Here is a 15,694-nt window from a genome sequence, read left to right on the forward strand (position 1 = left end):
GGAAAATGCAGATGACCAACTTTGCCAGCGCAACTGGACCAGAACGTATCAGATTGGTAAGGTTTTATTTGTCGCATCCATTGGGGACATAATTACTGATTATAATGACTTATAGGGCCCTATTTTAACGATCTGAAATGCAAGTGTCAAAGCGCAAAGCGCAAGTAACTTTGTGGGCGGGTCTTGGGCGCTGTTGCTATTTTCCCGGCGGGATAAATGACTCTTGCGCTAGGCGCAAATCTAAAATGGGTTGGTCTGAAGTAGCTTCATTATTCATAGGTGTGGTTTGGGCGTAACGTGAAATAAACCAATCAGAGCGTCATCTCACATTCCCTTTAAGAGCAGTCGCGCTTGTTCTAAAGCGGATTCCTATTGTAAAGCGGATTCCTATTGTAAAGCGGATTCCTATCATAACGGCGGATTTGCCAGGCGCGCGCCAGCAGCGGTTCACAGCCAAGGAGAGCAACGCTCTGGTCAGGGACGTTAGGGAAGGAGAAACCCACAAAAATTAACTTCGGTTAAAAAGGCGTATGATAATTTGGGTAAATGTGTAAGCTAGATGTATGCTTTTATAATAAATTGTCTATCTATCTATCTATCTATCTATCTATCTATCTATCTATCTATCTATCTATCTATCTATCTATCTATCTATCTATCTATCTATCTATCTATCTGTCTATCTATCTGTCTATCTATCTATCTATCTATCTATCTATCTATCTATCTATCTATCTATCTATCTATCTATCTATCTATCGTAATAATGTATGATTTGCAAAAATGAAAACTGCTGCTTCTGTGTAGATGAGAGAATCAAAGTGTATGCGCATTGTGCACACGCTACATTGATTATGGCCAAGCATGCGCCCTTAAAATAGCATATGAATAACATGCGCAACGCGCCACTGACTTTGAACTATTTTTTCCTGGTTAGTGGCGCAATTGTTTTCTAAACCTGCAAAATAGCATGAGGGAACGTTTGCGCCGGAACACGCCTCCTTTTTTGCGCTGAACCGCCCCGGGGAGCGCAAGTTCATTCCCTAGTTTAGCGACGTGCTTCTGTGGAGGGAAAAGCGCGCTTTGCGCGGGTGCAAAATAGGAATGATACATGCGTCGGTGTACAAAGTCAATTGCGCTGGGTGCAAGATAGGGTCCATACTGTCTTTTTACGCGGCGCGGCGCGCTACGGGGGGGAGAACACTATGTAAACATAAAACCACGTCTGCATTTGTGATCGTAGAAACGACAAACAAGCGCTACTCTATACTGCTCACAACTCGCGTTTGAATAGTCAGTAGCAAATTCTTAAAATATGAAAACATACTTACAGGCTGTGTCTGTGAGTCAGAAGTGCCAGACTGTCCTTGCAAAGATGGAATTGCCCCACTTTTTAGAATCAGCCTTTGTGTTTGAATGAAGCGTTTTAGGAAGGCGTGGCTGAGCCTCAACTTTTACAAAGAAGAAACCTCTTTGGGTGTGAGACTTTGAGCTTTTTAACTCTGCAGATCTTATACATGCACAAACAGCTACATAACACACTAAAGAAAAAGGAAAACAAGAAATTGCATCATACGGCCCCTTTAAAGGTGCCATATGTCATGTCTGGCAAAAAAAAATCAAGTCATACTCCACATTCCATACCAGATGGGGGCAGTATACCTCCAGAAAGTGAATTGGTCTATGCTCCGCCCCTACCTTCTTAGCTGCACATATACAAGTTAAAATAGGGACAACATCTATTTAGAGTGTTACGCTGCCCGCCTTAAGCTAATTTAGCAGCATATATCAAGTTTGATTTTCATTAGCAATACCACTTCTAGCTAAGTTATCATTAGTCACCAAAAAACATTCGGTCTCATTACACCTTGCAATGTTTTCCGTTACGTTTCGTGCGTCCAGGGTGTGTAAAGCAGAAGCAGCCTGGCCAGCGGCGGAGTATGCGCGATCCGTGAGTGCTGAAGACGTTCTGCACGGCTTTGATGGGTGCGCAGGAGGACACAAATGGGCGGCGACAGCTTCTTCCAGTGGCGGGAGCTTTTTCCTCAGCGCCGTCAACAGATAGAGCGTTACTAAAACTGTATACACCGCCGCCGACTTGAGCTGCAAAGAAGCTCTGGCCGCCCTGTCAAGGACGCTTGTCAAAAAGTACGGGGAAACTTGACCGCTCTGAATATAGTGAGTGAGTGCGCGCGCGCGCGGCCGGGGCTCGCTCTCTCTCTCTGCTAGTTCTTAGAGGCAGAAGAGCGCGTGCGCGCTTAAAATGTCATATTTTGGTATGATCGTTCACCCGCCAGTGTGGCGGATAGCTTTTTGAGATTTTATTTGTGCTTCAGAGCGCGGTTTTTTCCCTGCAGCGGGTGGTGGTAGGGGTCTCTTGCCAAGGGCTTCAGCCATCCTTCCGCTCTCTTCCCTGAACTGAAATGTAGAAGTGGGCTGTACTTTCCACATCAGGTTCAAGTACGCCCACAAGCCGTGCGAGTTATTCGTGTATTGCATGTTTGGCTGGTGGTTATGTTGCCCGTATACCGCCTCCCATGGCCGAAACTGGTATTACGACACCTGTCGGGCCGTGGCTAGTAATGCTAATGCTAATTAAGGTTGATATCTCTGCAGCACTATAACTTGACATTTTTTTAATGACATCATCGCCCTTATTTCTTCTCATTCTTTTGATGTGTGTAGCTCATTTTTGGGATATTTTTACCTCAATTGTTACATATGGCACCTTTAACCCTCCTATTACCTTTGGGGTCAATTTGACCCCATTCAGTGTTTAACGTCTCAAAATACATACTTTAAAAAAAATTTTTTGCTTCATATTTAAAGACTTTTCCTAATTTAATGGGGACAACTGGGTAAACATAAAATTAACATGATGATAGGTTTTCAATGTTCTGTCCGTACTTTTGTAGCATCGGTGTTCTTTGGCGTCAATTTGACCCCAGGCTCATTTTGCTGTATAAAACATATAAGAAATATCATTTTTTTTGTTGTTCACACATTGGTGATTAGGCACAAATCCCACATTTATTCTGGATGATATTGAGGTCATTATAAGTTGAGATTTTATGATCTTCAAAAACCTTCCCTCTGCTTTAGGGCCCTAACCTGACATTACCATATAGGCCTACTTGAAGTATTGCGAGAACCACTGATAGTTCACACGATATAGTGGAGGGGGGAATCATAATTCTCACAAGAAATTAGATATTTCCAGTGCCAATTATATATTTCCAGGGAAGGGAAAACATAATTCTTGCAAGAACTTTGATATTTTGTTCCGTGGGGGAGGGGAAAACATAATATAAGGGAGGAGCAAATGTATGAAAGCTTCCACAGAAGCCTTATAAACCACTTCTCTTTGTGCTTTGTGAGCTCTCTCTTTATGCTCTTTCTCAATTGAAAATGACCTCTTAGCAAAGTTTTTTGGGTTTTTTTTGGGGTTCTATACGGACCTGTTCGCCAGCAAGACACCAGTCGACCCGCCCGCAATGCAGGACGACGCCATACCAGCCATCCCGTCAGTGTTGACCAGTGAGGTCAGGCATGCGATCCAGAACATCCAGAAAGACCGGCGCCAGGGCTGGACGGAATCGAGGCCGAGCTGCTCAAAGAGGGTGGACCGATGCTGTGGGCAGCATTGGCCAGCCGTTTCAGCCACTACATGGCGCAGAGAAGAACACCAGATCAATGGAAGACGGCCAAGACAGTGCTGTTGTACAAGAAGGGTGACCGCGAACAGCTGAGGAATTATCGGCCAATCTGGCTCCTGCCGACCGTGTACAAGGTCTTCACCAAGGTGCTGTACAACCGACTAGCCAGGCAGTTGGACGAACAACAGCCACCCGAACAGGCCAGCTTCCGGTCTGGCTACAGCACAATGGACCACATCCACGTGCTGAACCAACTGCTCGAATGCTGCCGGAAGTACAAGATGCCCTTGGTACTGGCCTTCATAGACTACGAGAAAGCCTTCGACAGCATAGAGATCAATGCCGTACTGCTCGCCCTACAACAACTGGGCATCTCCTACGAGTACGTGGACCTTTTGCGGGAGCTGAACAGCGGATGCGCCACCAACATCACCTTGTTAGACCGGACACTTCCCACTTGAATGACAGGGTACAGCTGTACAGCTGTAGCCAAATTTGAAATTTTTGCTGCTTCAGTTGTTATGATGTTGATTCACATTTTTCTAGATTATTGTGCAGAGTGATCAGTGGCATTTTACATAATTTCAAAAAACTTTATCACAAAACCCCAAATTTCACTGTTTTTGTCCTTGGCACCAAATTACCAGCTAACATCATTTTACTAATCATATCATCAGCACATGATTGCTATAAGGAAGGAAGAAGTGCTTCCAATCATTGTGTTCTTCTGTTAGCAATGGTTTCCTCCAAAGAAAGATGGAGGATCATCTTTGCATCAAAATGGCCTCCATTTACCAGATCATCAAGAGCTTCAAGAATAGAGGTTCGGCTGCAGTGAAGAAGGCTTTAGGATGTCCCAGAGTGTCCAGCAAGTACCAGGAACTTCTCCTCCTGAGGAATCATTTAGGGAATCGTGTCACCACCAGTGCAGAACTGCTCAATATTGGCAGCAGGTGGGTGTGAGAGCATCTGCACACACAGCGAGGCCAAGACTTTTGGACAACGACCTGGTGTCAAGAAGGGCAGCAAAGAAGCCACTTCTCTCCAATAAAAACATCAAATATTGGCTGAAATTCTGCAGGAAGTACAAGAATTGGACAGCAGAAGACTGGTGCAAAGTTAATGTATCTGATTAGAACATCTGGAAAATCGATTGTCCAGAGAAGAAAAGGTGAACGCTACCATGAGTCCTGTGTCGTGCCAACAGTGAGGCATCCTGAGACTATCAATGGGAGTGTCATATTGACCCCAAACCTATCCTTGATAAAATATATTGTATAACCTGTTAACCGTTGCCAGAGCGCGGGCGCACTGAAGCGGTTTTTTTTATAAATAGTTCAAAGTTACTATCAGATTTAATGTTATACCTTGACAAACTATACATCATTACAAAGATATAAGACTCAAGTTTCAGAATTTGACCACTATTGTATTCTGAGAAACTTATAGCGACAGTTATTTCTTAATTTGTGTCAGGAGTTATGAAATGAAAAAATGAGTCGATACCTTTGATATGAATTATGCGCGTCAGCCGCTTTCATTCATAAAAAAACTCCCGTGCCGTCGTCATGACAGCGATACACAAAACAACGTCCTTCCGGGCTTTTAGCTAAAAAATGTGCAGATTTGGAGAAATATTGATATATTCTCATAGGTTTACATCAGATTTCTATAGACAGGAATAATATTTATTGAATTTATACCCAAATGCGTCGATGTAATCATTATGAGCGTTTGTATACTCTGTTAATGTGTTTTCAATTCATACCAATAGCCTGAGGGCGCCCTCGCCGCCCTGTGCACAGTATTAGAACATGAAGAAGTGCCATAATCATGTGACAATCCAGGAAGCCTCGAACACACACACAGCTAACAACAGATCGCGCTGTAACTATGGCTGTAACATGGAGAAACAGTCGTTTTGAAGACAATAAACATGTTTGCTATGATATTTGAGTTACCTGTGTTTTTCAATCCATGCCAGGTATTTCCATAATAATAGATTATATTTATAATGTAATGCTAATCTATATAGACTATCATTGTGCAGAACAGTATACAATAGTATATTTTCTGTCTGATTTTTTTTTTTTTTTTTTAGCCAAATTAGATCACAGAAAATTATTTAAAATACTCGATTTGCTTTATAAAGTAAGTTTATAAGCACAAACATGGTTTTAATCTCATAAATTGTCGTGTATTGATGGTGTGCTAAGCTAACATGCTAGCTAGCCCTAGGTGCACCTGTCACCTAGAAGTTATATTTTTATTATTTTTGAATGCTTACTGAAATGTTTCTTTATTCAAGAAATGCATTTAAAACAGTTTAGAATGTAAGGGTGAACTTTGAGAAAAGAAATTAGTGACTGAAACCATATGAATAGCATGTGAATAGCCAGTCGTTAGTAACTATAATGCAGACAAAAGAAATGCATATTTAGAGCCATAGCCAGGCTGGAGAAGTGTGAATGTGTGCAGGGGGAGACTGAGACTGAATGGGGCTTGTTTGCACCACAAAACAATAAAGACAATATACTGCATAGATGGTAAGAAGATGACAATAAATATCAGTAGCATTTTAGCATCAAATCAAAATAAAGTCACATGACATGGTCTTGAAAAACATTTCACTAAATACAGAGTTTTGGACTTATTATCTTAAGATTTTAAACATAAAATGTTTAGACATGTGGCATTAGCTGTAGTGCATTTCTAGATTGCTCCAGGGCCAACTTCAATTTTATTTTCATGAGGATGTTTCATAAAAAATAATTTCTAATAACTTTACAAAACTTTGAAGCTATTTATAACAATTTTTGTCCTTATGACAATAATTAATTCTACATTACAATAAACTGCCAGGTGTCAGCTTTCAAATGAGATCATACTTGTGCTTTTAGTACAAAGGGTTCATGAACTGTATCTGTTTCAGTTTGGGTATGTCATTTCTTGGGATTTTTCAAAAGTGGGGTTGCAGCTTAACAGGATAATATAATAAATAAATAGCTATTAAAACACCAAAAATATATATAATTTTTGAATTTTAGATAAATCAGTGACATTTTATAGTGATTTGCTAATTTGTCCATAGTCGTGCAATAAGTATTCTGGATGTATAAGGGGTGGGGGTGGGGGTGGGGGGTTGGTGGTGTTTTATTTAAAGGGCTATTTAAGTAGTCAACAAAGAAACATAAAGTACCTGACTTAAACCTTTGGGGAAAAAATCAAATTGTGGGGGTTTAAATTGGTGGGGTCAAATTGACCCCAGTGGGTAAAAGATGTTTGTAGATTTGAGGGTAACAGGAGGGTTAATGAAATGGATCACATAGGAGGATTATATGTTTGTTCGGAGCATTTGACTACAGATTGTTTTGTAAATGAGGCAAAGTGTAATGGAGAGTTTGCAAAGAATCTTTTGTTGACAGATGAAGCAGTCAGTTGTATTGGATCTGACAGCAGCTGCATCACAAACAGTACATGATTTCATTATGCTTTGCCTGTAAATTAAGGTTTTAATAATATTTTTAAAACACTTACTCACGTGCAATAGCAAGTGGCCATTGACACCGTTTCCTACACAGTGACATTAGCCAATCATAACAGTGGTCGTTTACTGACAAGCCTTAAAGGAGCCGCCCCTTAAAAATGGATCTTTCCAGAGAGAGTCTCAGAATGAGGGATGAAAAGAACCGTTTTTCCATACCTTTTTGTGCAAAAAACTTAATTAACATTATAAGTGAACCTCCAGGAAGCAGGAATAGATTAAAAATGTCATGACCCATTTAATGCACTGGGAATTATACAGTACTTCCAGAATAAGATCTGTTATTGACTGACCCTGATGTGATGGGATTCTTCTATGAAATATATCTCTCAGCTTGGGTGTAGAAGTGTTTACTCTAAACTTTACAGATTTTAACCTGCGGCTATTTCACATGCATTGACGTATTTACAGCTGGCTAAATTTACTGATTTTCTTCAAGCATGACATCCAAAAATCAAAATACTGTTGAGGTGCAGTGATTTGTGTGCCAGTTAATCTTGTGAGATGTGAGATGAGCCACAAATCCGTGAGTACAGTTTGCGAAACTGTGGGAGCAGATTGCAAAAGCTAAATTCATGAATTTGTAGGTACAGATTGAAAAACCAAAGGTACGTATTACCAGAGGAGTCCAGGTTCAGAAAGTAAAAGTCCTCCTCAGTATTTTGTTCCAATCACCTGGATTTGCTAATTAGCACAGTTTTTCAGCCTGGAGATAGAACTAATTAGTGAAATCAGCTGGCTGAGTTCATAGGTGGAATAAACATATGGCAGGACTTTTACTTTCTGACCCCTGGACATTACAGCTCTGCGTTTTACAAATCTAAGTGCACAGATTGAAAATTCATCGGTATGGTTTATTAATCCATGGGTGTGTTTTGTTAAACTGAAGGAACAATTTAAGAATCTGTGAGTACTTTTTATAAACTGAGCGGATGAATTGCAAAAAAAAATAAAAATTCTCCTACATGTGACTTCCCAGGCTCCTTACTTTTAGGCGCTCCATAAGCATACTTTACCTCTACACCCAGAAATGCTGTTTTAGTTGGAAGCTCACTAGACATGCTCTGTTGTGAGTGTCATGTGTGCAAGGCTTCATGTTCTCTCTGGGTCGTTTACAGGAGGTCGTGATAAGAGAGGTGGCCCCATCCTGACCTTTCCCGCTAGGAGTAACCATGACCGAATAAAACATGAGGACCTGAGACGACTTGTAACATACCTGTCAACTGTGCCCAGGTGAGCTTTATATTAATGTGTGCATTAACATCTCAGAATAAACTAACTGTAGAGCAGACATGAGCATTATGGATGGTAATGTGTCTTTATCCTGTATAAACAGGTCTCTGCTTTACCCCCCGAGCTGTTTCCAGGGCAGACAGCCTCAGTACTAGCGTTATAAGAAATAATTTCCTGTAGCTCAAGCAGTAGAGCATGTGTAATGGAGGAGCTGGCCTGGTAAAGTGGCTGACTGATGCTAGATGCTGCGGTTTTTAGCGTCCTTGTTAGCGTGCCTGCCTCCCATACCGGAAATACCGGATCGAATCCTGCTCGGAGTGGTACAAATAGAACTGGAGGGGTTACATTGGTGTCGTGACCCAGATTTAAGTGAGCTTTAGAGGGGTGAGTGTAATGTAAGGCAGGTAACAAGAGTAAACCTGTGCAGGTAAACCTCACTCCTCTGGTCTTAAGAGGCGCACTAGTGACTTTAGCGTCATTGTTAGCGTGCCCACCTTCTATGCCAGAAACGGCAGTTCGAATGGAGTGGGTCGAGTTGGGTTGGTTGCTTTGGTGCCGTGACCCGGATGGGAGTGAGGTTTAGAGGGTGAGTGTAATGGAGGCCAGCTAGTAAGAGCTGTGTGAGTAAATCTCAAGAGGTAAGCAAGAGGCAGCGGTCTTTAGCGTCCTTGTTAGCATACCCCATGACTGAAATGCCGGTTCATATCCTGCTTGGAGCGGTGCCAGTAGAACTGGAGGGGTGCTAGCACTTTTATTATTTGTTTTTTAATAAAATGTATAATTTATTATTTTAAGAGTAACACAGACTTATAAATCATACAGAATGAGTTTTTCGGAAAATGTAAAAATGCAGAAAGTTTTATGTGATGGACACCAGCCCTGAAAGTGTTTCAGTGTTTCAGGGCTGGTGTTATGAATACAGCTGACCTGACTGGGCCACTGATCAATGCTGTCACTGCCCTCAGATGTCAGCATCAAAGTCTGTGAGCTAAGCTGTGAACAAAGATGGACTTAATACAAGTTTAATTAGGAGAAAGAGAGAAAGAAACTGAAAAAAGAAAAAGGAAGGGATGGAGACCCCTGTCTCTAAGCCTTTCCCACAAGCCATGATTCATCCTCAGAGCTCATAGTGTTTTGATGTGTCGGTGCCCACAGGCATCTGAGCTTCTGTCCCTTCAGCTGCTCTTTAACGCAAAACATCTTTAAACTTCATGCAGATGAAATGAAAAGTGCAATGCTGGTTCACTGAGAGGTATCAGTTACCCTGTTTCATGATGTGATGTGGTTAAGTCTCTGAAATGTGTGTGTTTAGTATAGGAGGGTCTGAATGAAAGTGTTGTTCCTCCACGCTTTGCATTAACTGGGCTTTCCATTAACTGGGCTTTCCATTTTGTCAACCAAAAGATATCCTCGTTAGCAAGAAGAACAAGTCATCCACATCCATTATGGATGTATAAATATCACACTAGACACAGAACCCGGCCCAGTTCGATTTCCACTCGGGAGCAGTGCTTGCATCACCAGTGTCGGATCAGTGTAAAGCAGTGCAGGCTGCTGGTTTGGTGAAGAGGGGAAATCAATGTTATTGAGTCAGCGTGCAAACCTCCATTCAGGCTATGATTCATGCCCTGTGCTTCCTGCACTCTGTTTGTGACACGCTCTTTTGATTCTTGTCTGCGCTCGTGTTCACATTAAAATTAGTATTCTATCATCATTTACTCACTCTCATGTCCAAACCTGCATGACTTGACTTTCTTCTGTGGTTTGTGTTTCGAAGAGTGTGGCTCTTTTCCATACAATGAAAGCATACTTTCGATAGGAGCTGTGAAGCTCCAAAAGGACAGAAAGCATCATAGAAGTATTATAAATGCCATCTTGTGCTGTACAAGTTCTGTATGAAACAAAAGGGTTTGGAACAATGGGTTTATTGGTGGCTAAACTGGATTCGAAATTAACACCAAATGTGAGTAAAAAGGGCTTTTCTTGATTATAAAAAACAGAGCTATACTAGTCAATTGACTAAATATAATATTGGAAAAACAAAACCTGCCGCATCTACAATAAGATGCAGCGGTGTGAAAAATTGTGAAAAATAACCAAAAAATGTATTTCCTCAAGGAGAATGAATCAAATCAAAATAATAATTAAATGATCTGCTTAAGATAAAATCAGAGTCTGTTGCGTGTCTTTTTTAATAAATACGGAGCCCCACACATGACATGCTGATGCAAAAATAGATATCATAGAATTAAGAATTTGTTCCCCAACTTAAGGGGCTTTCACACCGGAGGAACCTTTTCATAGTTCCTAGAACTATTGGCGAAAGAACCTGCTTTTTGGCGCGTTCGCACCGCAGGAACTGGGAATGATTTTAGTTCTAGGAACTCCTTTTGGAATAACTAATTTAGCTCCTACTTCAGAGCAGGGTCTAAGGTGTACCGAATACCAGCACCTGCCATTAAAAAAAAAAAAAAAAAAACAGTTAAACACTCAGATTATGGCCTATATATTTCCTCCAGAAATTAACTCTATGAACATTGAAAACAATGATAGATGGACCTCTTAACCTTTACTGTCTACTTTCTATGTATAATAGTTCTATCTAATAAGGTATTAGACAGGACTGTTAGACCGATCGTAAACTAATAAACACGGAGAATGCGAGCGCTGTGAGCCCAGGCTCTGGCTGGCGTTCTAAGCCCCGTCAAAATAAAGATCCGCCATGCCGTCAAAATAAAGGTCACAACAACAAGTGCGGCTTACGTCACTTCAGAGTTCCTACTGGCGGTGCGAATGCAACCAGGAAAATGTTCCTAGGGGAACAATTAGTTATCGGGGAACCACCCTCGTGGCTAGTTCCTAGAACTACCCAGTGCGAAAGCCCCTTATTAATTCGTGGCCTCGTTTTATTAATTAATTTAGTCATTTTAGGTCAATCTTTGCCATGTTGTACTAATTTGTTTTCTCTTTTAATTTAGTTCAATCATGACCACAATTTACGAGAGAACAAAATAGTACAACTTGGTCAAGATTTAAAAAAACAAAAAAAACAAACAATTGTAAATAGGAACAAAGTAATGGGAACAAATTCTTAATTTGTGGGTATCATTTCTTGATCCCCCTCTCTGAACCAAATGCTTCTTCTTGCGTTGTTCTAACAGCAGATCTTCACACATTTTTTTGCCATAGCAACAATAATAATATGTAGAAAATCATCTCTATCAAGTGTTTTTGTGATAAATAAAACAAATTATACTTAGGTCTGTGATGGCATTTGGTGAATGTGCAAGTTCTTTGTTTTTCTTAATTTAGATTGTGTGGGATGAAAACTCAAGGCTGTGTTGAGTGTTTATGTCCAGCTATTGAATTACTCAACACAAAGTCGACAGGGTGGCTTTGGCAATAGTTCGTCCCATCGCAGGAGTAAAGTGTTAGAATTTGCGGCTGTTGTTTTTGACAAGATTCCCACTCAGATCTTAGAATGTCAGGAAATGAGAGAAGCTTATATGTGCCTTTATGTGGATCCTAATCACACAGCGTTTGTGCTGACTTTCTGTCATCTTTATTTCCCCCTTTGAGGCGTACAGAAATCTGTTTTGTTAATTTTACCATCAATGAATCACTGGAGGGTTATTTTTATCTTCCAGTCTCTGCGCGCTACCTCAAAAGCATGAGCCAGAAATAGAAGCTGTGCTGTTTCCGCTTAACATGATGAGAACAATCATCCAGGAACTCTTTAAAAGGTGCCTAAACAAATGACCCAGTTCTGTTCCAAGCTGATATTTGGTAGAAGAGATTCTGAGTGATATCATTTATATGGAAATTCAAGAACCAAAGTGGTTTAAATGCAATAATGAGGCAAAATGTGCTGCACATTCTGGTCTGAAGGACACACACTCACCCCTCTCTCTGGCTCTCTCTCTCTTTGTCCTTTTCTCTGGGTCAAGTGACTCATTTAATATGAGTCAGACAGGAATACTCATCAAAAGTGGTCCACACTCAAATTATATTGTACTGTGTAAGAAATGCATAGAAGACAAAATTGAGCATTTGAAAAAAAATTAAAAAATTGTTCAACAAGTTGTCATGTTAATTTGATCAGTTCCACAGATTATGTGTGAAAGGTACCAGATGTATATGTTCCCTTACACCTCAAAGGATTAGTTCACTTTACTGATAAATTACTCTCCCCCACATCATCCAAGATGTTCCTGTCTTTCTTTCTTCAGTCGAAAAGAAATTAAGGTTTTTGAGGAAAACATTCCAGGATATAGTGTCTTCAATGGGTTCCAACGGTTTGAAGGTCCAAATGTCAGTTTCAGTGCAGCTTCAAAGGCTCTACATGATCCCCGCCGAGTAATAATAGTCTTATCTAGACAAATCATCGACCATTTTCAAAAAAAAAAAATAATAATAATAATATATATATATATATATACTTTTTAACCACAAAATCATCTTGCACTAGCTCTGCAATGCACCACACATTACGTAATCATGTAAGGTCATTTTACGCTTTGTATATTTATTGGTAACACTTTATCATAAGTATACAATAATAGTTACAAATAAATTGCAAACTATTTGTTTATAGTAAATTCATTATTCATATATTGTAGTCTCTACATTCTTAATATATATATTAATAGGCTATATACAAATAGTGAGTTCTTCATTAATTGTCACTGTAATTAACCAAATTATAATTATTTAATTAGCGCATATTAGATAATGTTTTTGTATGCATTGCTGGCAATATGTTTACTCTAAATAGTTCTTGGGAAATTGGAAAATGTCATTAATTAAGTGCCAATCTTTATTGCACATTAATTTCATTAATATTAAGTGTTCCTTTAAAAAAAAAAAAAAAAAACGTGTGTGTGTGTGTGTGTCTTTAATATTTGTAAACATTTGAAGGAAAACTGAATATTAATGATCCAATCTAAAGTGGGAACTATTTACTCCTAATAATTAATTTACAATGCCTTTACTATGAGCCAATTAATCAATAATAAGTGTGTTAATTGCAGTGACAATAAATGAAGAACTCACTACTTGTATGCAGCCTATTAACAATTTAGAGACTGCAGTATATTAACTATGAATTAAATATAAACTAATAGTTTGTTAATGATTTGTAAGTACTTTACTATTGTATTGTTACTTATAAATTGTTACAATTTTTGTAAATAAATATAAATATCACAGTGATTTAGTTAACAATAACACAACTGATTTGAATTTGAACAAGTGTTGAGTAGCTGACCTTTTTTCTGTGAAATAAATTTGACATGTCTTCAATAATAAGCACTCACAACGTCAAAGTGACAATGAAAATTAAATGAAAGATTTCAAACAGTATTGTTATTATTATTATTATTATATTTAGTAGTCTAGTAAACTAATAATTATTGTTGCACTCCTTCTGGTATGTTTCTATAAATCTCTCCTTCTCTGTCTGTTTCAGTGAGGACGTGTGTAAGAGAGGTTTCACTGTGATTATTGATATGCGCGGTTCTAAGTGGGAACTGATAAAGCCGTTACTGAAGACCCTGCAGGAAGCGTTTCCAGCTGAGATCTGTGTCGCTCTCATCATCAAACCAGACAACTTCTGGCAGAAACAGAAGACCAACTTTGGCAGTGCCAAGTTCACCTTTGAGGTAAAAATGCAATTATTGAGTAGCTGTCTTCCCTATTCCAGACTCGTCTAAACGATCATCCTCTGCTTGTCTGCACAGAGTTGGTGTACTGATTTAGCTGTTAAAATGTCAAACTTAATGTTTCCATGTTAGAATTCATTCATGGCTCACATCCAACAAGTTACTTTCACCCCAAACTGACATGTCTATTTCTCCATTCTCACTGACAGACTAGCATGGTGTCTGTGGAGGGTTTGACCAAACTAGTGGACCCGTCTCAGTTAACGGACGACTTTGAGGGGTCTCTGGAATATAATCATGAGGAATGGATTGAGCTCCGGGTCGCTCTCGAGGAGTTCCTGACCAGTGCCGTTCACCTCCTCTCCCGCCTGGAAGATCTGCAGGAGATGTTGGCTAAGAAGGAGTTCCCGGTGGACGTGGAGGGATCTCGGAGACTCATCGATGAGCATACTCAGCTGAAGAAGAAGGTGATGAAGGCTCCGGTGGAAGAGCTGGACCACGAAGGTCAAAGACTGTTGCAGTGTATCCGCTCCAGTGATGGCTTCTCAGGGAGGAACTGTATTTCTGGAAGTGCCGACTTCCAGAGTGTGGTTCCGAAGATTGCCAGTCTGCTGGATAAACTCCACAGCACCAGACAGCACCTGCACCAGATGTGGCACCTAAGAAAACTGAAGCTGGATCAGTGTTTTCAGCTCCGACTGTTTGAACAGGATGCTGAGAAGGTCAGTGAGCGCGGGTTTAACCTGGTGTGAATTGACAAAATTATGGCTGTTTATTGCTTGTGTGCGTAAGCTGGAGAAATTTGGAAAATGTACTTTTGGAAAAAATACACTGATATATGCTATTACTCTTTATTACTCTATATATTGCATTGGTGTGCTATTACTCCAAAGTGTTTCCAAAACTTTGGTTTATTCCATTCTTTCACAAATAGATTGCAAATATGGGTAACACTTTACAATGTTAATGCATTAGTTTATTTAGAACTAAATATGAGCAATTCTTCTTACAGCATCTATTAACCTTTATTGATGTTAGTTAAAGGGATAGTTCATACAAAAATGAAAAATTGTCATTAATTACCCGTAAAATTTTCTTTCATCTTCGAAACACAAATGCAGTTATTTTAAATGAAATGATCACTGTCTCTTAAATGACTCTTATAATCTCTCTCGATCAACTCTCTCTTATAATGAATAGATTTAATTCAGAATTTTATGCACATATTAACATAAATCAGCGAACATAAAAAGAAGCTGAAACGAACCTTCCTGACACACGAGAACAAACCTCATTGGTTCTTGCTGAAGCTCAAACGAGCTGTGTATCACGATAATGAACCTCATCTATCTCTTTTGCCAATAAAATGGCGTGATGGCATAAGGACTTCAGACTTTCGTCACTCCGAAGTTATTCTCGTAGCGATGGCTTCCGCAGCGTTGAGTGAACCAATGAAAGGTAATTGAAATTCACAGCATTTCAACTCAATTTATGCTCACGTATTTGAAGGCTGCTTTTGGATCATCGAGGGGAAACGTCATATTATGTGACTACGCATTACTTTACGGGGAGCTTACGACCTACTAGCTACATTCTGCCTT

The 15,694-nt window shown here is 39.8% G+C and overlaps 1 protein-coding gene across 5 annotated transcripts in view; it reads left to right on the top strand.

Moving 5' to 3' along the window:
• kalrna (kalirin RhoGEF kinase a) overlaps window positions 1–15,694 on the top strand; it is a gene marked incomplete at its 5' end in the record, with an annotated part of 258,906 nt that overhangs the window by 100,007 nt on the left and 143,205 nt on the right. For all 5 annotated transcript variants that reach the window (XM_081368578.1, XM_081368579.1, XM_081368581.1 and 2 more), the window contains 3 exons: window positions 8,319–8,433; window positions 13,901–14,093; window positions 14,303–14,815. In XM_081368578.1, the coding sequence (XP_081224704.1) occupies window positions 8,319–8,433; window positions 13,901–14,093; window positions 14,303–14,815 (821 nt within the window). The remainder of the gene's footprint in view (window positions 1–8,318; window positions 8,434–13,900; window positions 14,094–14,302; window positions 14,816–15,694) is intronic.

The sequence above is a fragment of the Scardinius erythrophthalmus genome, assembly GCF_964197995.2.
Source record: "Scardinius erythrophthalmus genome assembly, chromosome: 6".
NCBI classification, from domain to species: Eukaryota; Metazoa; Chordata; class Actinopteri; order Cypriniformes; family Leuciscidae; genus Scardinius; species Scardinius erythrophthalmus.